This window comes from Ahaetulla prasina, chromosome 7, assembly GCF_028640845.1.
Source record: "Ahaetulla prasina isolate Xishuangbanna chromosome 7, ASM2864084v1, whole genome shotgun sequence".
NCBI classification, from domain to species: Eukaryota; Metazoa; Chordata; class Lepidosauria; order Squamata; family Colubridae; genus Ahaetulla; species Ahaetulla prasina.
In genome coordinates this window covers 9,348,671-9,373,969 of record NC_080545.1, presented here as the reverse complement: position 1 = coordinate 9,373,969, position 25,299 = coordinate 9,348,671, and the positions used below count along the sequence as shown (strand labels likewise).

Genomic DNA, 25,299 nt, shown 5'->3' with positions numbered 1-25,299 from the left:
TACATATTAGTCAGAGGTGGTATTCACTTACTTTCCCTATCGGTTCGCAAACGTGACTCTATGCATTAAAACTTACCTGTATAGGCCATGTCACAAAAACAGACGCCGGAAATGCAGTCTCCCTGACCGTTGCAGTAGTTGGGGCACGGCTCTGAAATATACACTCCGTCCAAGCCAAAGGGAGGGAGGCTCTTTTGTGAGCGGCTCTCTTGTATCCAGCGGAATCTGGTCTTCCTACAGGAGGGGGACAGAAATACCAAAGCTGTTGCTGCTTTCTTTGAAAACGGGTGCTGGTTTGCAATGGTTTCTTCTCCAAAGACATATCCACGCTGTTCTCTGGGCTTAGATATTTCCAAGACAACCATGTAGCATGTTCCATGAGACAATGGGATGCACATAATTTTACTTATTTACTCATCTATATGATGCCCATCTGATTACTAGAGTGACTCTGGGTGGCTGATCATCTACATCCATCTTTCTTTCTTTCTTTCTTTCTTTCTTTCTTTCTTTCTTTCTTTCTTTCTTTCTTTCTCTCTCTCTCTCTCTCTCTCTCCCTCCCTCCCTCCCTCCCTCCCTTCCTTCCTTCCTTCCTTCCTTCCTTCCCTTTATATGGCCACCCGCTCACTCTCAGCAACTCTGGGAAGCTTACAAACAATAAAAAGCCCAATGTTAAAAAAAACATACTATTTGCTTGTTTACTGGCTCAAAACAAGACTGTATAACTACAAAACCATGAAAACCTTATTATTTTTAAGCTACTGGGTTCGAATGACTGAATCAACATCATTATGTTGAAATAACGGTGGTTATTTCTAACCATGATGGTTAGAATGCAGTATTGCAGACGGACTCTGCCCACAGCCAGGAGTTCGATCCTGAATGGCTCAAGGTTGGCTCAGCCTTCCATCCTTCCGAGGTCAGTAAAATGAGGACCCGGATTGTTGGGGGCAATGTGCTGACTCTGTAAACCGCTTAGAGAAGGCTGTAAAGCACTATAAAGTAGTATATAAGTCTAAGTGCTACCGTTATTGTGTCAAGCACAGAGTAAGATAGGTGGTATCCGTGGGCACCAATGTGCCATAAACTCGTGGCACCCACTAGTCTCTCTCCCCTCTGACATTCAGAATAAACATCATGCCATGTCATGTCATGCCATCCCATGCCATCCCATCCCCCACCCTGTCCTGCCCTTCCTTACCTTACCGTATTCAACACCTGTACAACCAACAGCCCTAATGGTAGGGAAGCAATGCCATCTCCTCTACTCTTAAAGAAAAGAAAAAAAACCTAACCCCCAAATTGGATAACCTGAATTTAGACATTGGTATCCTACAATGGAAGGAGTCAAAACAAAACTTGGTCTAAAGTGTTTCAATATCTCAGGGGTTGCCACAAAGAAGAGGGAGTCGGGCTGTTCTCCAAAGCACCTGAGGGTAGAACAAGAAGCAATGGGTGGAAACTGATCAAAGAAAGAAGCAACTTAGAACTAAGGAGAAATTTCCTGACAGTTAGAACAATTAATAAGTGGAACAACTTGCCTGCAGAAGTTGTGAATGCTCCAACACTGGAAATTTTTAAGAAAATGTTGGATAACCATCTGTCTGAGATGGTGTTGGGTTTCCTGCCCGGGCAGGGGGTTGGACTAGAAGGCCTCCAAGGTCCCTTCCAACTCTGTTGTTATATTATATATTATATTATATTATAATCGGGCACATGATAATCCATGAAATTTGACAGATGGATTTTGCTAGTATATTGACGGAAAATACCACGCAAAAAATCTATATATTGCTCTGAACAGGTTGTAGGCAGAATGTATATATAACCAAGAAATGTTCCCATAACGCGCTACAACTTTGAGTAGACTCCATTACCATTAATGGAACGGATTCCAAAGGGAATATTTTTAGATCCGGGTGCAAATCTGTCACAAGTTATATCCAACTGTTATAGCGTGGATACAGGGAAGGCGGCGGAATAATATCCCATCTGTAATTGCAATCAATAAATGCAAATTATGCTGATTAGCTTGATTAGCATTGTTGGGGAGCTGAGAAATGTCGTTTTTCGAATCTGGTGCCTCGTCCCAGTTATATGACAGACATAATGCGAAACAGGCTGCCTCTTATTGATTGGGTACTTTTTCCGCCGGGCAATCTCATTAGGGTCTGTGTGACTTGGCAATTGTGTTTGTTGGTTAATTAAAGGAAAATACTTTTGAGTGGAATGCTCACTGTTTATGTGATTTAATCCTAACCATGAAGACGCTTAGTTCTCTAAACTATACCGCATGCCTTGTGCTATAATTATTTGTTAATGGACTAACAGAAGGAGACTGTCTAAAAACACTTAGACAAGAAGATAAAATACGTTTGGCCAGGCTGTTAAAGAAAGAAAAGAGATACATTTAAAAAAAAAAAACATTGCAAGTATATTTGTTTGTTAAATTTTTAGCTATTGTACTAATATCATCTTGGAAGGTGATTCTGAACAAAGCAGAACAGAATAACAGAGTAGGAAGGGACCTTGGAGGTCTTCTAGCCCAATCATAACAAATGATTATCTAATATCTTTTTAAAAACTTCCAGTGTTGGAGCATTCACAACTTCTGGAGACAAGTTGTTCCACTGATTAATTGTTCTAACCGTCAAGAAATTTCTCCTAAGTTCTAGGTTGCTTCTCTCCTTGTGTTGTGGTCTGCCAGGAGCCTGCAGAGCTGGCAATGGATTCAGACAGCAATGAGGCTGAGAAAGAACATGGGCCAATCCTGGAAGCTGGGGAAGGCCTGGATGAGGGCTCTGCATTGGAGGCAGAGGTGTGGCCAGGGCTATTGGGGAGTGATGTGTGGACTCCAGAGCCTCCATAGGTTGACAGTAGTGAGGCAGAGGAACAGGAGGAGCCTTTCCTAATGCACGCATGAGAAGAGCTGCCAAGGCAAGAGCAGCTCAAGCAAAGAGCACCACTTGGGAGTAGGGCCAAGAGATGATTGGCCCCTCCCATAAGGCTTAAAAGACCAGCAATGGCGTTTGGGCTCTTTGCCGGAAAACAACGTTGATAGCTTTGTCTTGTTGCATTTGTTTCGTATAAGCATCATCTGAACTTTTGCCAAGAAAGGCCTTTGGCAGTTTGCCTAATTAGACCAAGGTTGGTGATAAGTCTAAGGAATTGTGTTGGGAGGAATTTGATTTGATTTACAGTAGTTTGGACTACGCTGAGAATGAGTTAATTCTCATCTGTTCTAATAAAGTTTGTTTATTTTTACACTGACTTGAGTTTCCTACTACCTACTTGGGCCTGGGTCACAACACCTTGATTAGTTTCCACCCATTGCTACTTGTCCTGCCTTCAAGTGCTTTGAAGAATAGGTTGACTCCTTCTTCTTTGTGGCAGCCCCCTCAGATATTGGAAGACTACTGTCATGTCAACCCTACTCCTTTTTTTCATTAGGGTAGACATACCCAATTCCTGTAGCCGTCCTTCATATGTTTTTGCCTCAAGTCCCCTAATCCTCTTTATTGCTCTTCTCTGCACTCTTTCCAGAGTCTCAACATCTTTTTTACAGCATATCGTGGCGACCAAAACTGGATGCAGTATTCCAAGTGTGGTCTTACTAAGGCTTTATACTTCGTGGAATTCTTCCACCTTATGTTCAGAAATAATTGAAGTGCACCCGGAGGCTGCAGCTAGTCCAGAATGCAGCTGCGCGAGTAATAGTGGGAGCAACTCGTTGCTCCCATGTAACACCGATCCTGCGCGGCTTGCACTGGCTTCCTGTGGTCTTTCGGGTGCGCTTTAAGATTTTGGTTACCACCTTCAAAGCGCTCCATGGCTTAGGGCCCGGGTACTTATGGGACCGCCTGCTGTTACCTCATGCCTCCCACCGACCCGTACGCTCACACAGAGAGGGTCTTCTCAGGGTGCCGTCCACCAAACAATGTCGGCTGGCGGCCCCCAGGGGTAGGGCCTTCTCTGTGGGAGCTCCTGCGCTCTGGAACGAACTTCCCCCTGGATTGCGTCAATTGCCTGATCTTCGGACCTTTCGCTGTGAGCTGAAAACGCATTTATTTATTCAAGCGGGACTGGCTTAATATTTTTTAAATATTTTTAAATCTTTTAACCGGGGTTTTATTATTTTAGGGTTTGTAATTTTAAATTTTAAATCTTTTAATTGGCCATTTTTCTAATATGCTCGGTCTTAAATTGTTGTTTTAATTGTATATTTTTTATGTTTTTTATCTTTTGGCTGTACACCGCCCTGAGTCCCTTGGGAGAAGGGCGGTATAAAAATTTAATAAATAAATAAATAAATAAAATAACTGAAATGCATTCTCAAGGATTTTAGTCTCCAAGAAAGAGTTACAAGTTAGAGAAAAGGACATTCTAATACTGTCTGGGCATCTCAAAGAACATGGTGTGACCATTTGTGATGCAGCTGTTCCGGTTTCCAATCTAGTTTCTGGAGTCTTGTAAAATACAGGTAGTCCTTGACTTATAACAGTTCATTTAGTGAGCGTTTAAAGTCATAACGGCACTGAAAAAAGTGACCGCTTTTCACACTTATGACAGTTGCAGTATCCCCATGGTCAGCTGATCAAAATTCAGTTGTTTGGCAACTGACTCATATTTTTATGACGGCTGCAGTGTCCTGGGGTCACGTGATCTGCTTTTCTGACCTTCTGACAAGTGAAATCAATGAGGAAGCCAGATTTGCTTAACCACTGTTACTTAGTAACATGGGCTCAATCGGGGTTGTAACTTGGGGTTATCGGGGTTGATAAGTTAGTAACCCGGTTGTTAAGGGAATCCGGCTTCTCTTTTGACTTTGCTTGTCAGAAGGTCACAAAAGGGGATTGCGTGGTCCCTGGGACACTGAGCCCGTCATAAAGAGGAACCAAGTGTCTGAGTTTTGATCATGGGAATGTTGCAAAAGTCATAACTTTGAAAAACGGTTGTAAGTCACATTTTTCAGAGCTGTTGTAACTTTGAATGTTGTCACTTGTCAACTCGCAAAGCTCTCTGGCCTGCTCTCGAGTTGCCATAGGCAAGGGGGGGGATGGGAAACCGATGAAGCAGAATGTCAGCCAAAAAGAGAAACACATTCCAGGCATATCTCTCTCAAGGCTGTCTCCCAGGGTTACCCACAGCGGCCGGTGGGGAGTGATCTCTACAACCCGTGAAATTGCTCCGGTTGGCGAATGTGATTGATGACACACCCTGGGGGGAGGGGGGAAACAGGGTCATGATTGGGGCGTAAATTATGTGTGGCCAGAGTTGGCTTCACCTGGAACAGGCTGACATGTTGCTCCTAATAAATAACTGGATTTCTTTTGAAGCTTGGTTTGAGGCTCATGATTTCATTAGGGAATTTGTTGGAACCCTGACATCACTGTTGTAAGTCGAGGACTACCTGTTGTGAGATGGATGGTCACATAAATGGGTTTAAATCAATAAATAGTTCAATTACCTAGCTGCGAGCGATCTTGGCACGACAATGGTGAGCCTTGTCCACTCTTCAAAGTCTCCTGCATAATACATGGTTGGCTCCGTCAATTCCCTGGTGCTCCCTTCGCATCCTTTCACCCCAGGGGATGCTGGGAAGCAGCCCTCCTTCACCAACGACCAAGACAAGCCGGCATCGTGGGAATACTGAAGAAGAACTGGAGCAGAGCTACTGAACTGATCTGTGCATCCAATGTTCAGCTGCGAAGTTGAAAACATGTTGAAAAGCGTAAGCGGAAAACAAAATTGTTCAAGGGACGCCTTGCGTTGTGCTTAATGCTGATCTGTTCAATCTGTTTTTAATTTTGAATTCTGTTCCTTTTTCATAATTCCTTGCATTTTTTCTTTTTAAAAAAAATCATATATACCCAGACCTTTTATTTCTTTAAAACGCACAAGTTTGTTTAAATATTTAACTCCAAAATACTGAGCGACAGAAGAAACAGTGTAAACTCCATTCAGGGCTCTCATGCACAGCTATGCTGACCGGAATTTCTGAACTGCTGGATACTCCTAACAGTAATTCATAGTAACAGTTGGAAGGGACCTTGGAGGTCATCTATTCCAACCCCCTGCTCATGCAGGAGACCTATACTATTTCTGACAAATGGCTGTCCCGTCTCTTCTTAAAAGCCTCCAGTGATGGAACACCCACAATTTCTGGAGGCAAACTTGAGTTTATTCTCACTGTTAGGTAAAGGTTCCCCTCGCATATATGTGCTAGTCGTTCCCGACTCTAGGGGGTGGTGCTCATCTCCGTTTCAAAGCCGAGGGGCCAGCGCTGTCCGAAGACGTCTCCGTTGTCTTGTGGCCAGCATGACTAAACACCAAAGGCGCACGGAATGCTGTTACCTTCCCACCAAAGGTGGTCCCTGTTTTCCTACTTGCATTTTTTTAATGTGCTTTCGAACTGCTAGGTTGACAGAAGCTGGGACAAGTCACGGGAGCTCACCCCGTTACGCGGCACTTGGGATTCAAACCGCTGAACTGCTGGACCTTTCGATCGACAAGCTCAATGCCTTAGCCACTGAGCCATTGTGTCCCTTTCTCACTGTTTGGAACACACAAACATGAAACTGGTATCTCATCCAGACCGCAGGTACACATAGTCCTTAAACTACAATCACAATTGAGCCCAAAATTTCCGTTGCTAAGCGAGACAGTTCTTAAGTGAGTTTTGCCTCATGTTTACAAATTTTCTTGCCCCAGTTGTTAAGTGAATCACTAGAGTTGCTTGTGTAGAAGATTGCAAAAGGTGAACTGAGGGACATTGCAACCGTCACAAATACATGCCAGTTGCCAAGCATCTAAATTTTGATCACGTGACCAGGGCCATGGTCGCGAGTGCAAAAAATGGTCATAAGTCATTTTTTGAGGGCTGCTGTAACACTGAACAGTCACTAAATGAATGGCTGCAAGGCCGAGGTCTACCTGTACTTTGTATAGTTTCAGGAGAATTGAATTGACTTTTATTGCAACTTAGAGTAGCGGCCAAAATTGCCGAAACCTTTTGGGAAAAGTATATTTTCTAAAACTAGCTTAATAACACCACTTTTGTTTTTGGAGTAGTACCATAAAATTATATATCAATGGAAAGATAATTTAATCAAGAATCTAATGCAATAACTTTTAGGAAGGATTTGCTATTAGAATAACAGTTACAGTGTAAAGAAGAAAAGTGAAACACATAGAAAAAAATGAGAGATACTTAGAGATCTTCTATCTTTCTTAGAGAGATACATGTCAGTTAATACTTCGTTGGGTAACCTTTAGCATGAATTACTGCCTTACAACGTCTTCCCATGGAGTGAACCAAGTCTTTGAGTTCTGCAGCCGTTATAATGGGAAACCAAGATTGAAGGATGGCTTCTATTAACTGGGTTTTATTGCTGGGTCGCTTCTGACTAACAAGTTTCTTTAGTCGGCTCCATAGATTTTCAATTGGGTGAAGGTCTGGGCTATTCCCAGGCCATTCTAGCAGTGGAATATGATTATCTTGAAACTCCCCCCCCCCAAAAATGGTGTTATTAGCCATCAAACTTCAAAAATACACTTTTCCCAAAAGGATTCCACAATTTTGGCCACTGCTGTAAATCTCAGCATTATTTCAAAGATCGCAGTGCTGCCCCATTCTGTAAAAAAAAACTTAAGACAGGCAGATGTGACCGTGTTTTAAGGACTACATTAGGAAAAACCTGCAACAAACACTATATATAACAGAATGTTTCTCAGTTTGTATATCATTTTGTCAATGCAGTGTCAAAACAGAGTGAGACTATTTTACAAGTCCCTTTGTGCTTGCCAGCTCCCCCTATTTATAGAAGAGTGGGAATTATATTTGAAAACTTGCTTTGTAAACATACGATTTTCTTTCTAAATAATTCTGTTTGTACATTATTCTGTGCCTACGGTTACGCAAGGCTCGTATATCTGTCGGCAGCTTGTTAAATTTTCAGTGCAATCGAAGAATTTCCAGAGGAATTTAATGATGAACTCAATGAAAGGTTGATGGCAACTAAGAACATAGCAGCTTGCTAAAGTGGCTAAGCTTTGGGTTGAATCTGACATTCTACTCGGGAAAATAGAAAGGGGAAAAAGTGGCGGGATTCAAATAATTTAACAGCCAGTTCGCCCAGGGTCAAGTTGGCTGTCGTGGGAGGTACGGCCCATCCCAGTCCTTCAGCTCTGCCACGCAGGCGGGACGAGGCTCCTGTGATGGACAACCTGACCCTGGGCGAACTGGTTGTTAAATTACCACCCTACCTTACTTACAAAGTGGATTCTGGGCGCTGCACTGCAATGGAGAAATAGGAAACAGAAAAGCTGGCATGAGGAAAGGAGGAGGAGCTGGGAGAAGAAAGAAGGAAAGCGGCAGAGGTGGGATTCTGCCGGTTTTGTCCGGTTCGGGCAAACCGGTAGTGGCGACTGTGGAAGGCTCTGCCCACCTGCCTGGATGTAATGCGTGAGCAAACAGCAGGCGCGGAAGGCCGTGCACATGTGCAGAGGAGGTATGTGCGCCAGGTGAAATGTAAAATTTGTTACTACCAGTTCTGTGGGCATTGTAAAAAAAAAATGCTTTTAAAGGATTCTGACGATCCCAGTTGAGCTGCGCGATCATTAGAGGCTTTTTTTTTTAACTTTTAAAAGCATTTTTTACGGGCGAAGAAAAATTGCCTTTAAAAGTAAAAAAAAAAAACTTCTGATGATCGCGCGGCTCAGCTTGGCATGGGCGGGGGGGGGAAGGGATTTTTGCTACTAGTTCTCCGAACCATCCGCCACCATTGCTACTGGCTTGGGCAATCCGGTCCGAACCAGGAGAATTTTGCCCCTCATGTGCACTCACATTTGCAAACCATTAGGGAAGGTAAGTGACTCCCACCTCTGGAAAGTCGTCCTTGTGCCAGCCACTCCATTGCCTGTTTCTCCATTGCAGCGCAGCGCCCAGGATCCCCTTTGATAGCAGGGGTAGGTGGGTATCCATGGTATTATCTGGAATTATTCTAACACAAACCAATCAGTCCCCAGGGTACTTTTTCAGGAGGCAATTAGACTTTCTTGTTTTTTTTCTTTTGAAGACGTTTCGCTTCTCATCCAAGAAGCTTCTTCAGCTCTGACAGGATAGTGAAGATATTCTGTCAGAGCTGAAGAAGCTCCTTGGATGAGAAGTGAAAGGTCTTCAAAAGAAAAAAACCAAAGAAAGTCCCTCCTGAAAAAGCATCTTGACCTGGATGACTGAGAATCTCTACAAACTTTTAACTACCACCTATCAATATTCTTTCTATCTTACTTCTTCAAAGTCCAACTTTTGGTCCCCCCAGAATATCACACAGACACATCACAATATCTGAATATTTTCCCCCCAATGCTTTCATCGCTCAACTATCGAACGATTTATTAATTGCTCCTAAATGTCCCTTCAGCTTTTTACACCGTATTTGTTTTGTAGAGCAAGATTTGATCTTTTTAAAGGAGCCGGAAAAAGGCTCAGTACAAAGATCAGAGAGATCAAATTTAAAATAAAAATAAATTTTCAGATTTACAATCATACTGTCAACGTGCAGACTTTTTATATGGATATCTTAAGAAAATTACTCGCCTTTCACTTTACAATGTAAAAAGAGAGAGCAAGAGAGAGAGGGAGGGAGGGAGGAAGGAAGGAAGGGAGGGGGAGAGAGAGAAGAAGGGAGGGAGGGGAAGGGAGGAAGTGGGAGAGAGAGAGGAGGAAGGAAGGAAGGGAGAGAGGAGGGAAGGAAAGAGACAGAGGAGAGAGAGAGAGGGAGGAAGGGAGGAGGGGAAACGAGAGAGGAGGAGGAGAGAGGGAGGAGGAAGGAAGGAAGGGAGGAGGGAGAGAGAAGAATGGAGGAAGGAGGGAGGAGAGAGGGAGGAGGAAGGAAGGAAGGAAGTGGGAGAGAGAGGAAGGAAGGAAGGAGAGAGGAGGGAGGAGAGAGACAGAAGGAGGGAGGGAGGGGAAAGAGAGGAGGGAGGAAGGAAGGAGGAGGAGAGAGAGAGGGAGGAGGAAGGAAGGAAGTGGGAGAGAGAGGGAGGAAGGAAGGAAGGGAGAGAGGGAGGGAGGGGAGAGAGACAGAAGGAGGGAGGGAGGGGGAAAAGAGAGGGAGGGAGGAAGGAAGGGAGGGAGGAGAGAGAGACAGAGGGAGGAAGAGAGAGAGAGAGGGAGGGGGGGAGGGAGGGAGGAAGAAAGGGAAGGAGGGGGAGAGAGAGAGAGATGGAGGGAGGGAGAATACCTTGAATTGAAGGACGTAACCTGGTTTCAGCACTAAATCCCGGGTCACTGCAAACCGATCACCATCTGACTTGCCAAATATCATTGCTGACGGGGTCGCCGAACAAAATGTTTCGTTTTTGGGCATCCCTTCGTTAGCTAACATTAGCCACATGCTGAGCTGGTTCATGGGGTAATCAAATGCTGGCTTCTCATAAAAATTCTAGTTGAAATAAAAAATATATATATAAGAAAATAACCCGCTATTTATTAATCAAACGTGTATGCTGGCCATTCTGGTCTAAAGGTGACTCTAGGCAACTTAAAAGACATTGAATAAAATACAGTATAGAGCATCCAGGCAGTAAATGAAGGTCTTAAATTGAAAAATGCAATTAGAATAGAACTAAGCCGGTCAGAATCGAAGTCCCGGCTGTCAGCAGAGTTAGCCTGCAATACTGCATTCTACCTACTGTGCCACCAGGGCTTAAAATAGCAATAGCATTTTAGACTTATACACCGCTTCACAATGCTTTACAGCCCTCTCTAAGCGGTTTACAGAGTCAGCCTCTTGTCCCAAACAATCTGGGTCCTCATTTTACCCACCTCGGAAGTGAGTCAACCTTGAGCCGGTCAGGATCGAACTCCTGGCTTTGGGCAGAGTTTGCCTGTAGTACTGCCTTCTAACCACTGCGCCATCATGGCTTAGATAGCAACAGCACTTAGAGTTATATACCGCTCCAAAGTGCTTTACAGCCCTCTCTAAGAGGGTTTACAGAGTCAGCCTCTTGCCCCCCCCCCCAATGATCTGGGTCCTCATTTTATCGACCTCGGAAGGATGGAAGGCTGAGTCAGCCTTGAGCCGGTCAGGATCGAACTGCCCAACTACGCTAACATTTTCATAAGTGTAAAAAACACCGTCCAACTTATTACCTGAGGCAACGTGGGGTTAGCCACAGGGATGATCTGTTTCAGCTTTTCGGACAGAATGATGATGTCATCAATAGCCCACTGATCGTAGCCTTCTCCGGAAAACACCGGCTGCCACCAACGGAACCGAGTGCAGGGGGTCTTCGCGGCAGGAGGCAACTCCAGGTAGACAAACCTAGAGGCAGACATTCCTCGCGGGTTAAAAAGCAACGTGCCAAATGCAGATAAACGCGTGAAGGCAAATAAAAAGGAAGTGGGGAAAAATTCTTCTTCCGCTCAAGCTGAAGAAGCTTCCTGGATGAGAATCAAAACATCTTCAAAGAAACCCAAGAAAGTCCAGTTGCCGCCTGAAAAAGCACCTTTGGGAAATGACTCGAAGGGCAGAGGCTATAATGTTTGGCTGGAAGATGGATAGACAGGAGCCACCAGGCTAATGTTCCTTGAGTAAAGTAAAGATTCCCCTTGCACGTATGTGCTAGTCGTTTCCGACTCTAGGGGGGCGGTGCTCATCTCCGTTTCAAAGCCGAAGAGCCAGCACTGTCCGAAGGCGTCTCCATGGTCATGTGGCTGGCATGACTTAACGCCAAAGGCACACGGAATGCTGTTCCCTTCCCACCAAAGGTGGTCCCTATTTTTTCTACTTGCATTTTTTTGCGTGCTTTCGAACTGCTAGGTTGGCAGAAGCTGGGACAAGTCACGGGAGCCTCACCCCATTACGCGGCACTCGGGATTCAAACCGCTGAACTGCCAACCTTTCGATCGACAAGCTCACCGTCTTATCCACTGAGCCACCACATCCTGTTCCTTGAGTGAACCTGTACAATTCTGGAAAGCTCCCGAATACCTTATTATTATTTATTAAACTCATATGCTTCTCGTCTCACTGTTGCAGCCAATCTGAGCAGCTTACAAAATGATATAAAGGTTGAAAGAGAACACAAAAGAATTTGCCAGGTGCAAATAACCAGGAACGTTCATGGAGTCCAAGCAGTGGTGGAATTCAAGTAATTTAACCATCGGTTCTCTGCCTAATGATTTCTTCCAACAACCAATTTGCCAAACAGCTCAGAAAGTTAACAACTGGTTCTCCCGAAGTGGTGCAAACTGGCTGAATCCCACCACTGAGTCCAAGTCCAGTTTATTGTTGCTACCTGTTCACCAGAAGCTGATCAAATAATGGTTAAAACTAAATGGATGCTAGATAAGGCTCAATGGAATTTATGAGGGGGCTGGACTTGGGTCTCTTATGGTTATGCAACAACTTCAAACTGATGACATGTTTAACTCCACCTTCCAGCTCAGCCTGGTCTTTTCCCACACAATTACAATTATGGAAGATTAAACAAAAAAAAACCTTAAAAACAAGAGGACAGGAGTCATATGGGTAGGTAAGGATTGTCTCTCTATACCAGGGGTCTCCGAACTTGGCAATTTTAAGACTTGTGGACTTCAACTCCCACAATTCCCTAGCCAGCCATGCTGCCTGCGGAATTCTGGGAGTTGAAGTCCGTAAGTCTTTAAGTTGCCCACTTTCAGAGCACTGCTCTATACCAACAGCCACACTCAGCATAGAGCACCCCTATTGGTGCCCCAACCTGGCTGGCAGAGTCAGATTTTCAGGCTCTTCTGGAAGGCCAGGAATGTGGGGGGGGGGTGACCTCCCCTCCAATGGAAGAATATTCCAGAAGAGAGGGGCCACAGCGGAAACAACTCTTTTCCTGGACCTCCCAGCCAAAATATGTAGCAAAAATATGATGGCAGCAGTGAGTTTCACATTATGTTACTACCGGTTCACCACACATGTGCACGCACACACGCCCGGTTTGCTTGTGCGCCGGCCTTCCACACATGCACCCGGTTTTCTGCGCATGTGCTATGCTGGCGCACGCGCTTCCATGCATGCGCCCGGGCTAAAAAATGTGCCTAAATAGGATGGCATAGAGCTGGGGCGGGAAGGGGTAGAGAGGCAGGCGGGAAAGGGGCCCACCCACGATTTCCACTACTGGTTCGGGCGAACCGGTCTGACCTAGCTGAATACCACCTCTGGCCGACAGGATCCAAACCTGAAATGAGTGAGATGGGCCAATCCCATCGGGGTGAGGCAGCTCCTCAGATATGAATGTAAGGCTAATCATGCTGTCGTAGGTAGACATCAACACTTTTCCGCCACGGTATGACTCAATACCTGGATTTGCTGAAGTCAGAGAAGTACATTTCCGCCAGGGCGTGCCAGTTGATGCCTCCATTGTTGCTGTATTGCAGGAGGACGCCTTCTTCTCTGCTGTCTGGTTTGTTGCAGGAAGGACTCTCTCCGCCGATCTGGATGTAAAACTGGACAAAGTCTACCCAGGTGGTGTCCAAATCCAAACTCACCAATTGTCTCTTCCCAGCCTGGAGCATAACAAGGAACAAGAGGAAAACATTGATGATGTTGATGATGATGTTGTTGTTGTTGTTGATGATGTTATTCAACCTCACACAGTAGACAACCCAAAGTAGTAAAATTCATAGGGAGACTAAAATTGCAAGTGTGTCCAAGTGTGGGTGAGGTTCTCCCATTCTCTCGCTCTCTCAATCTTTGTCTCAATGGCTCTTTCTCACTCTCTCAACCTCTCTTTCTCAGCCTCTCTCTCTCATCTCTTTCTCTCTCTCAATCGATCAACACCTCTTTCTCTCTCTGAATCTCTCTCTCTCTCTCTCTCAGCCTCTTTTTCTCTCAATCTCTCTCTTTACTCCCTCAATCTCTCCCTCTCTCTCAATATCTCTCTCAGTCTCTTTCTCTCTCAATCTTTCTTTCTCTCTCTCAATCGGTCAACACCTCTTTCTCTCCCAGCCTCTCTTTTTCTCTCAATATCTCTCTCTCTCTCAGCCTCTCTCTCTCTCTCTCAATCTTTCGCTCTGTCAATATCTCTCTCAGCCTCTTTCTCTCTCAATCTCTCTCTCTTTCAATCTCTCTCTCTCTCTCTCAGCCTCTTTCTCTCTCACTCACTCACTCTTTTTCTCTTAGCCTTTCTCTCTCTTTCTCTTTCTGTCTCACTTTTTCTCTCTCTTTCTCTTTCCCTCCCTCTCTCTCTTTCTCTCTGTCTCTGTCTGTCTTTCTCTTTTTCCCTCCCTCCCTCTCTCTCCCTCCCTCCCCCCTTTCTCTCCGTCTACCGACGTACGGACAGATTTGGTCCATATTGGGTTCACATCAATGAAACTGGTGGTTTACCTAAGGAAATGTAGATGAATTGACTATGTAAACATTTTATAAGTTATGCAAGCATGATTTTTATCCTCTTTTTACAATGATGGATATTTTTCTATTCAGATTATGAATAGGCTACATCTAGGAGGGAAAGGTGAGGGATATTTCTCTTGGCTGATTTAGAAAACGACATTTTTAAAAAGTGTTCATTTTTATTATTTATTATTGTTATTTCAAAATACATAACAATATGGCTGGCTAAAGAATTCTGGGAGTTGAAGTTGACAAGTTTGAAAGTTGCCAGGCTTGGAGACCTCTATCTGGACGTTATCCTTGCTAGAAAGTTGTAAGCGTGTGGACAAATATTGACAAAGTCTATGCCAACACGTGGGACATGAGTTTAATTCAGGGGTGAAATTCAGTAGGTTCTGGAGAACCGGTAGTGGAAATTTTGAGTAGTTTGGAGAATCGGCAAATACCACCTCTGGCTGGCCCCAGAGTGGGGTGGGAATGGGGATTTTGCAGTATCCTTCCCCCTGCAGTGGGGTTGAAATGGGGATTTGCAATATCCTTCCCCCAGGAGTGGGGAGGGAATGGGGATTTTGCAGTATCCTTCCCCTGCCATGCCCACCAAGCCACGCTCATAGAACCAGTAGTAAAAAATGTTGAATTCCATCACTGGTCTAATTGATTTGAGTTTTAACTATTAACCAGACGATTATTTGATGTCCATTTGATGTGCTTTCATCAAACAGATCGATTAGCATCTAAAAAATGATCTGTATTGTTTTGGTCCACGGTTTCCGATCCACTACCTTCTTTCTTTGTGAACCAGCTCATTTTCTATTGCCAAATGCAAATTGGCAGAACACGAGAAGGATACTATTTTAAAATATAATCCGATTTCACAGCTACCTAAAATATGAACCAAATGGAAGGCAACAGCGAGGCCTAAGTTGACGTGTTCCTTCATCAAAGACGAGATAATGTCTTTCTCCCACCTTCTCTTTCAGTGAAACAAATCTGGTCTTTGATAGGGTGATCCATCTATTAGAGAACATACGACATGACATTCTGGCTCTGGGTTCAAGCTGTCTGCCTTTCCTAAGATAAACCAGCTATCTCGTTCCCCACGTAAACAGCCGAAATGCAATTCCAGATAGAATTGTTGTCACGCTCAAAGCCCCCAAAACACAAAATCTGCTTTTCCAGCGAGATGAATCACAACATTACATTTATTATTAGTTTTTTTTAAAAAAGACTCTAATTATTAAAATCACAAAGGAAATGCGGGGGGGGGGGAGATGAATTCAAAGAAGAGCCTCGTGCCAAGAACCTTAACAATCACACAATAAAATAAAATAAACGGCGTCATTATAATACAGAATTGCATTCTTGAATCGGAAGGGTTGCAACCGTGGAGGTTAAAACATACATTTCTTCCAGTTTTGTTTTTTTTAAAGAAAAATTATCTTTTTTTAAAAAATATTCCTCAGACAGCTGCCAGTTTGACGAAAAAAAAAGACAGTCTTTGATTAAAAATATCTCAGTGAGGCTGTTGCCAAGGTTAGTGACAGTGAGTGAAGCTTTAAAGAGGAGATGCGTAACACCTGGGCCCGGCAGATTAAGAAAGAGCCCCCAACTCATCCGAGAGACCACTGAAGATTAACAATAATTGTTCTCCCCTTGGACTGTGTACATCATCAAACGTTAGAGCAACGCAATCAATCTCTGACATCTGTGGTGAGCTCGCCCGAGACAGACCGCCGTGGCTTTCTGTGTGGCGCTCCACAACAAGGGGAGCGAAACTCATACCCTGTTTCTTTCATCGTGCGCCCGAACGTCAAGGAATAAAGAGGGAGGGGAGACAATGCGCACAACCTTGGAAAACCCGTAAAAGCAGCACTTTGGCTGTTGTTTGTGAGCGACTTCACCCGTTCGGGATGGGTGGGGGGAGTGAATTAAGGAGCAGTATTAGGAAGTTCTTTTTCCTCAAGAGTTGCAAACTGGAGGCTTTTTGCTGGTTTTTGTCATCCCCCCACTGTCCCCACAAATAGATGGGACACTTGAAACATCCACGTTTGTTAGCTGTAGTTTTAAGTGGCTCTTTTCTTTCTAAGCTTCATCGGGTTTTCTGCACCATCATCCGAGCGACGAGTGATCGGTCTACGTTTAAGACCCGGCCATCTGTTGGCCTCATCAACTTCCCATCTGCAGGTTCGCATAAGTGGTGGTCCAGCTGCCCCTCTTTCTCCTTGAAGCCACGTCCTTCTCCCCTGATGGAGCGTTTCTTCCTTCTCCTCCAAATTTCGTGCTCCGGATGAAATGTTCCTCTTGCTTTCTCCATCATCCAGCCATCTCTTTCAGCTCACTATATGACTCTTCTCTTCTCTTCTCTTCTCTTCTCTTCTCTTCTCTTCTCTTCTCTTCTCTTCTCTTCTCTTCCATTCCATTCTCCCTTCTCCCCTTCCCTTCCCTTCCTTTCCATTCCATTCCAATCCAATATTATTCTCTTCTCTTCCCTTCCCTTCCATTCCATTCCATTCCAATATTATTCTCTTCTCTTCTCTTCTCTTCTCTTCTCTTCTCTTCTCTTCTCTTCTCTTCTCTTCCCTTCCCTTCCCTTCCCTTCCCTTCTTCCCTTCCCTTCCCTTCCCTTCCATCCCATCCCATCCCATTCTGTTGTGGCAAATCCGACATTTTTTCAAAGTTAAAACATTCAAGCCCAACAAGTAAAAACCATGGGAAAATGTCCTCTTCGTGTTTTACGATCTATGCCATTCCGCTACCTTTCTTTCTGAATCGCATTATCTTGAGCCAATGGATGGATATACCTTGTTGAAATAAAGAGAGGATCCAGACGAGATCACCCCGCAGCCTTGTTCTGGTTTTACAATCTCTCCGCCAATGACTTCCTGCCATTCCTTTTCCAAAGTGTTCGGATTCTCAAAATCAGACATGATAGTTGAAGGCAGATTATTTTCAGGGTGGCATTCAGTACCTTGGTATCCGGAGTCACATCTGCAGAGGAGAACAAACACATTGGTATGCTCATGAGGGTATTGATATGGCACAAACAAACGAACCACCAAATGACTTTTGATGGGAACATGCAGGGGTGGGATTGAACATTTTTTAGCAACCGTGTTGTGACTCCCGTCCCCAAACCTGGCCCCATGCCCGGAAGTGACTTGGAGCCGGACCTTCTGCCAGAAAGTGACTTGGACAGTGAGAGGGAAGGGCTGTCAGGACTTACCTTGGGAGCACCGGCTTCCCTGGCTCAGCTCCAGGAGCCAGAAGCAGGCCAGGTGGAAGAAATAATGAGGCCTCCATCCCCTGACTCTTCCCCCCCCCCGGCCACGCCTGCAGACCCAGCTGACAGCAATCAGGCTTGGTTCAATCCCAGGTTTCGTAGGCAGGAGAGAAGGGAACGACAGAAACAGGGGAGGGGCAGGCCTAGGAAGTGCTATGTCATGGAGCCACACCCCACAGGATATAAAAGGCAGCGAGAGCTGCTGTGTCTCTTTGTAACAGGCAAATCCACTGATTGACTAGAGCTGAAGTTTGTGACTCACCAGCGTCGTGGAAGATAACGGGGGCTCTTGGCAGACGCTGGCTCTTTTGCCGCCAGAGCTGATAGTGCCGGCTAATTAAGCCATCATTCGGACAGAGGCGGAGGAGGACAGAACAAACCGGTTCTCTGCCTGGTTGCTGGGTGGGTGTGGACATGAGGGTGTGGCCCAGATGGCTGCCTGCACCACGGCGGGGGGGGGGAGTTTTCGCCCTCCCCAGGCTCCCGACTTCTCCAGGGGGGTGAAAACGGCCTCCCCTGGCCTCCGGAGGCCCTCTGGTAGGCCCATTTTTCACCCTCCCAGAGCCTCCACATGGGTCCTGCACTTACCTGGCATCCAAAACAGGCCGGGTAGAGACTCCTGGGTGGGGCAGGGCAGGGTGGGCGGGGTCAGTCAGTCCTTGTACCAGTTCGGTGAGCCAGATTAAAATTAACATCCGGTTCACCGGAACCGATCCAAACCGGCTGAATCCCACCCATGGGAACATGTATAATGTATTTACATATATCTTTGTTAGGTATGATCTAACAAAGTTATGCAGATGGCTTGTCACACGATATCATCGTTTCCATTTAATGATCTTATAATTCCTTGCGGGGTGGAGTCTGGGCAACTGAATGGAGTTGAGCATTTACTGGCCAGATTTGTCTGAAAAGGTATAGGGTTTCCTGCCTGAGACTAGAAGACTTGTAAGTGGATCACAAGCTTCCTAACAAACAGGAAGCAGCAGGTGAAGCTAAGCAAGATCACATCAAATACCTGTACAATTAGCACAGGGCCCCCCCAAGGCTGTGTGCTCTCCCCACTTCTCTTCTCTCTGTATACCAATGACTGCATCTCCAACGATCCATCTGTTAAGCTGCTGAAGTTCGCAGATGACACAACAGTGATTGGTCTCATTCGAGACAATGACGAATCCGCATATAGACGAGAGGTCGAACGACTAGCCTTGTGGTGCAACCAAAACAATCTGGAACTGAACACACTCAAAACCGTAGAAATGGTGGTAGACTTTAGGAGAAACCCTTCCATACTTCCACTTCTCACAATACTTGACAACACAGTATCAACAGTAGAAACCTTCACATTTCTAGGTTCTATCATATCACAAGATCTCAAATGGACAGCTAACATCAAAAACATCATTAAAAAAGAACAACAAAGAATGTTCTTTCTGCGCCAACTCAGTAAGCTCAAACTGCCCAAGGAGCTGCTGATCCAATTCTACAGAGGAATTATTGAGTCTGTCATTTGCACCTCTATAACTGTCTGGTTCGGTTCTGCAACCCAACAAGAAAAACACAGACTTCAGAGGATAATTAGAACTGCAGAAAAAATAATTGCTACCAACCTGCCTTCCATTGAGGACCTGTATACTGCACGAATCAAGAAGAGGGCCGTGAAAATATTTGCAGATCCCTCGCATCCTGGACATAAACTGTTTCAACTCCTACCCTCAAAACGACGCTATAGAGCACTGCACACCAGAACAACTAGACAGAAGAACATTTTTTTCCCGAAGGCCATCACTCTGCTAAACAAATAATTCCCTCAACACTGTCAGACTATTTACTGAATCTGCACTACTATTAATCTTCTCATAGTTCCCATCACCCATCTCTTTCCATTTATGACTGTATGACTATAACTTGTTGCTGGCAATCCTTATGATTTATATTGATATATTGACCATCAATTGTGTTGTAAATGTTGTACCTTGATGAACGTATCTTTTCTTTTATGTACACTGAGAGCATCTGCACCAAGACAAATTCCTTCTGTGTCCAATCACACTAGGCCAATAAAATTCAATTCAATTCTATTCTATTCTATTCTATTCTATTCTATTCTATTCAAGACCTCCAAGGTCCTTTCCAACTCCGTTATTCTATTCTATTCTATTCTGTTGTGTTCTGTTCTATTCTATTTCTCTAACAGCAAACAAACAGGAGATACCTGCAAAGGCCATGATCGCACCAGCCGTGCCCATTGCACATATTTGGGCACTGCTGTCCTATATAGATGTTGTCCAGTGCCCATTCGTCTTGAGAGGTGTAATAGCACTGACTCCAGCGGAAACGTGTTGCGCCGGACCTGGAGAGAAGAATAAAAATTGTGCGGTCATTAAAAGCGTGCACAAATCTGCGAGGCGGAGCTTACTCATCATAATTACAAAATTGGATATTCAGAACATCCCCAGCAGAACTCCAAAGAGAATCAAAGGTAAACTTAAATTCTAGATTAAAGCAATGGGAAGAATTTGTTGAATGCGGTGATGTAATTCAGTAGCATTGCAAGAAGACTCTATCCTCATAAGGTTGTCTTGACTCTAAATTGTTATTTCTTTTTTTAAAAAAATAATAATATTCACACTGGTATATCAAATGCCTTCCATTGTAGCTTAACTTCAGAAATCGTGGGCACTCCATCAGTGGAGGTCTTTAAGAAGAAACTAGACAGCCACTTATCTGAAATAGTATAGGTTCTCCTGTTTGAGCAGGGGGTTGGATTAGAAGACCTCCAAGATCCCTTCCAGTTCTATTCTATTCTATTCTATTCCGTTCTGTTCCGTTCTGTTCCATTCCATATTTTCTATCCTATCCTATCCTATCCTATCCTATCCTATCCTATCCTATCCTATCCTATCCGGGCCACGGTGGTGTAATGGTTAGAGTGCAGTACTACAGGCTACTTCTGCTGCCTGCCGGCTGCCTGCAATTTGGCAGTTCAAATCTCACCAGGCTTAAGGTTGACTCAGTCTTCCGTCCTTCCGAGGTCGGTAAAACGAGGACCCAGATTGTTGGGGGGCAAGAGGCTGATTCTGTAAACCGCTTAGAGAGGGCTGTAAAGCACTGTGAAGCGGTATATAAATCAAAGTGCTAGCGCTTTTAAATCTGAAAGATAAAATAAACTTTTTTCTCCCCTTTAGATGGATTTTTCCAGTCAATTTTCAACTACTGTTTTTCAGGAGAAAATATTGAAGACATGTTTGTATATGTTAATGTGTAGGGCTAGTTAGTTGTCTAGATTTAAAATTCCTGTAGGAAGGAATGTATCATAGAGTAGCTGGCGACGCCCAGGGGAAGGGCCTTCTCTTGTGGGGGCTCCCACCCTCTGGAACGAACTACCCCCCGGACTTCGTCAGCTTGCGGACCTTCGGACCTTCCGCCGCGGGCTTAAAACACACTTATTTAATTGCGCAGGACTGAGCTAGATTTTAAATTTATGGGTTTTAAATTGGGTTTTATTTCTATATTTTTATTTTTGGGGCTTTTAGAATAAGTTTTTTAATTGTTTTTATATTGTATTTATGTGTTTATGTGTTTTTTAAGTGCCTGTAAACCGCCCTGAGTCCTTCGGGAGATAGGGCGGTATATAAATACGATCAAATAAATAAATAAATAAATAGCTCACAATGGTTATAAATGACTAAGTTTAGTCAATCTAGAATCCCCTTGGTTACTCATATACAAAGGAGTCCCAAGCTACACTTCGAATCAGCAAATCAGAAACTTGCAGTGTTTATATTGTCAATGATGTGAAGCTAATGGATCACTGACTCTTCTCTATGGAGGTTTTTACAACAGCATCTCAAAAGTTATTGCTGCCCTCCAAAGGACAAATACAGCTCATTGAACAAGCTGCATTCATATTATTGACGCTAAAAGAGAATAACCAACAAACTCTTATCATTTGAAACCCAGAGGCAAAATACAACAGTGTTTGCATATCAAATGCAGTTTGGTTTTCAATTTGAAGTGCTTTATCTTGTTTAATTGTACTGTTTCTCAGCTGGAGAATATGTTTTAAAAAAACATGTTTTAAAAAAACAACTGCAGGTATTTTGGAAAATGTGTTATTTCATATTTTTTTTAAAATCTATTTATGTTGCTGGAAAATCTTCCCAAATGAAAACGTAAGGAATCTGTCCTACAACTTCTGTAGGCAAAGTTTTCAGAACAAACTGGCAATTTCAGCTAGTTCTCGATTTACACCAGTTCATTTAGTGGCTGTTCAAAGTTACAACCACCCCAATAAAAGCGACTTATGACCGTTTTTCACAGTTACAACTTTCGTAGCATTCCCCCCCCCGGGTCACGTGATCAAAATTCAAATGCTTGGCAACTGTTTCATATTTACGACGATCCCGAGGTCATACGACCTTCTGACAGGCAAAGTCAATGGGGAATCCAGATTCACTTAACAACCATGTTATTAAGTTTACAGCTGTAGTGATTCACTTACAACGGTGGCAAGAAAGGTCGTAAAAGTGGGTTTAAAACTCACTTAACAAATGTCTCATTTAACAACGTAAATTTTGGGCTGAATTGTGGTTGTAATCGAGGACAACCTGTATAAAATGTAGGCTATTTCACTTCCTGCTCAATTAAGCCGATGTCATATTCCTGCTTTCCTCGTGGTTTTGTTACTAAAAAGGTAAAGGTTCCCCTCGCACATACATGCTAGTCGTTCCCGACTCTAGGGGGCGGTGCTCATCTCCGTTTCAAAGCCGAAGAGCCAGCGTTGTCCGAAGACGTCTTCATGGTCATGTGGCCGGCATGACTCAACACCAAAGGTGCACGGAACGCTGTTACCTTCCCACCAAACGTGGTCCCTATTTTTTCTACTTGCATTTTAACGTGCTTTCGAAACTGCTAGGTTGGCAGAAGCTGGGACAAGTAACGGGAGCTCACCCCATTACACGGCAGCACTAGGGATTCGAACCGCCCTTTCGATCGACAAGCTCAACATCCTAGCCCCTGAGCCACCGCGTCCCTGTGGTTTTGTTACTAGACAGCCTTAAATCACTGCAATTTTTAAGTACAACAAACAAATTCCACTTCAAGCAAAGCGCAAGCGACGTTTTCTCAATAAATTCAGCGTAAGTGCTACCTTTTTAAAACACTATTAAGGAGGCCAAAGGACCAGGAGCCAATCAAATTATGTTTTTCTACCTTCCGAGTTAACTGTTAATTACATTTATCTAATTATCCGGCAGATCAGATGCTTGGTGTTGATTTGTTGGTGAACGCAGCAACTGGCAGCTGCCTGCATCTCATTAAGCCAGTTCTTATGTTAATGCCTTCCATAAAAATGAAATTAATTTCCATCGGCGTTAGAAACATATAAGTCATGTACAATAAAGTCCAGAAAACAGGTGCATCTGGCTGATAGGTTCCAGTACAAGTTATCAAATGCCATATATTCTCTAATAAGGCAGATTCCGGTAATAAAAAAGGACAGTCAAAAATCTGCTTGGCTCAGATGTACTGCAGGTACATTATGTTGTTGAAAAACTAACAAGGTATTCCATGACTATTTGTGACAAGGACATCTGGGTTCCGCTTACCTTCGCGACCGGTTTGGAACTGTGACCGTGTGAGCAAGGTGCCTCTGCGCAGGTGCAGAACCTTCTGCACATGTGCAGAGCGTCCGTGATGATGTCCAGGCGGGTGGGCGGAGCGTTCCCGCTGCTGCCACTACTGGTTCGCCTGAACCAGGGCGAACTGGTAGAAACCCACTACTGATCTGAACTCTTGGAGGGAAAGGAGGATGGAGAAATATTGGGATCCCAAATATCTATGGGTATTCTCAGTCATCCGGGTCACGGCTGTCCCAAAGGCGCTTCTTCAAAAGGCAACTGGGCTTTGTTTTTCCTTGAAGACGTTTCGCTTCTCATCCAAGAAGCTTCTTCGGTTCTGACCGAAGGATTTATATTCTTTGCAGTCATCTGGGCATTGGTCCTCTTTCTGAGAGTCATTCAGGCCACTTGGAAGTTTATCTGGGCCCTCGGGTGGAACCTTTCATTCTCCACCATTCATTCAGAACTGAAGAAGCTTCTTGGATGAGAAGCGAAATGTCTTCCAAGAAAGTCCAGTTTATTTATTTATTTATTTATTTTCCACATTTTTATACCGCCCTTCTCCGAGGACTCAGGGCGGTGTACAGCATAGATAAAACATAAACACCAAAAAATTTAAAATACAATATTCATTAAAAATCTAATTCAATAAGCTGAGTATTTAAAATAAGTATGTAAAATTATAAAAATAAAATTAAACCCCTTAAAAACCCCACTAACAAACCCTCGATTAAAATTTATCATTAGGCCAGTCCTGCTTGGTGAAAGAATAAAGTTTTGAGCTCGCGCTTAAAGGTTCGAAGGTCAGGGAACCCTTTTTGAAAAAGCGCTTTTGGGGTTTGGATCCCAACTGAATTTGAAACACACGCAATACTTAAAGATAGGATCTCCCTGAACTCGCAAGATCTTTCGAGGTTCCAAAATCCACTCACATTAAGGTCAGATTACTTTTGCAAATTCATTGAGTCCTCCACAAAAGAAAGGAAAAAGGGAAGAGGGCCAGATGAATGTCTGGCTGAAACAGTTATGACTGATAAAGAAAGACCCTGAAAACTTTCCCAAGCTTCGGCTTAGCTGCCAAAATTATTCATTTTTCCACCCATCCTGGGCATATCTCATAAAATATTGGCATCATTTGAAGTAAAGAAAAAATAACAGAAGAAAAATAAGAGGGAAGAAATGCATTCAAATTACTGTACCAAGAAAAACAAATTAAGAAATTATTTTAGCTTCAAACCATGTGTTTACTAAGTAATATGCATTCGATCTTGAAACGCAACTATATCTCTTATGTATGTACAAAAACCTAAGTAGTCACACTATTACCATGTTTTCTGGGGTAAAAGGACTGTGATTCTTCTCCACTTTGTATATTCACTGGAGTGGTAGATACTTGCTGGAGTAAATTCTTGGCAACTGGGCATGCTCGGAAGGCATTCCTTAAGGAAACATACAAACGCAAATGCATGAAAATTAATATGAAGATATTATAATGAACTACAATGTTGTTAATTTGTGCAATCACTTGATGTTTCTGCACAAATAAAACATTTGACCAGGCATTCGAAGCGACATTATTTTGTGCAAGCACTGCTAACTTCAGTATTATTTACCGTGTTTTCCTGAAAATAAGATTGGATCTTATATTAATTTTTGCTCCAAAAGGGCTTATTTTCTGGTTAGGTTTTATTTTTGGGGGAATACGGTACTAAATGCATCCATCTGGCTGACTTAACTGGGGTTTATTGCGGGGGTAGGGCTTATATTACGAGCATCCTGAAAAATCATGCTAGGACTTATTTTCCGGTTGGGTCTTACTTTCGGGGAAACAGGGTACAAACCTTTTATATTTCCGATACCATGATTTGGGGGTCAGAGCAAACCTATTTCTTATTTATGGAAATACAATGAAGTTGAAATGATTGAAAAATATGCAGGGAAAATAATATTGATCAACTAAATACGTAATTGTAACAAGATAACTTGGTGGCTATGGTATCTCTAAGCCATCAATAAAACTTATTTG

The 25,299-nt window shown here is 43.7% G+C and overlaps 1 protein-coding gene across 2 annotated transcripts in view; it reads right to left on the bottom strand.

Annotated features, from left to right (window-relative positions):
• RELN (reelin) overlaps positions 1-25,299 on the bottom strand; it is a 457,527-nt gene that overhangs the window by 113,544 nt on the left and 318,684 nt on the right. For both annotated transcript variants that reach the window (XM_058190565.1, XM_058190566.1), the window contains 8 exons: positions 24,600-24,712; positions 19,868-20,005; positions 17,174-17,360; positions 13,338-13,543; positions 11,156-11,327; positions 10,245-10,445; positions 5,468-5,703; positions 77-234 (listed from right to left, as the gene is read on the bottom strand). In XM_058190565.1, coding sequence (XP_058046548.1) covers positions 77-234; positions 5,468-5,703; positions 10,245-10,445; positions 11,156-11,327; positions 13,338-13,543; positions 17,174-17,360; positions 19,868-20,005; positions 24,600-24,712 — 1,411 coding nt within the window. The remainder of the gene's footprint in view (positions 1-76; positions 235-5,467; positions 5,704-10,244; positions 10,446-11,155; positions 11,328-13,337; positions 13,544-17,173; positions 17,361-19,867; positions 20,006-24,599; positions 24,713-25,299) is intronic.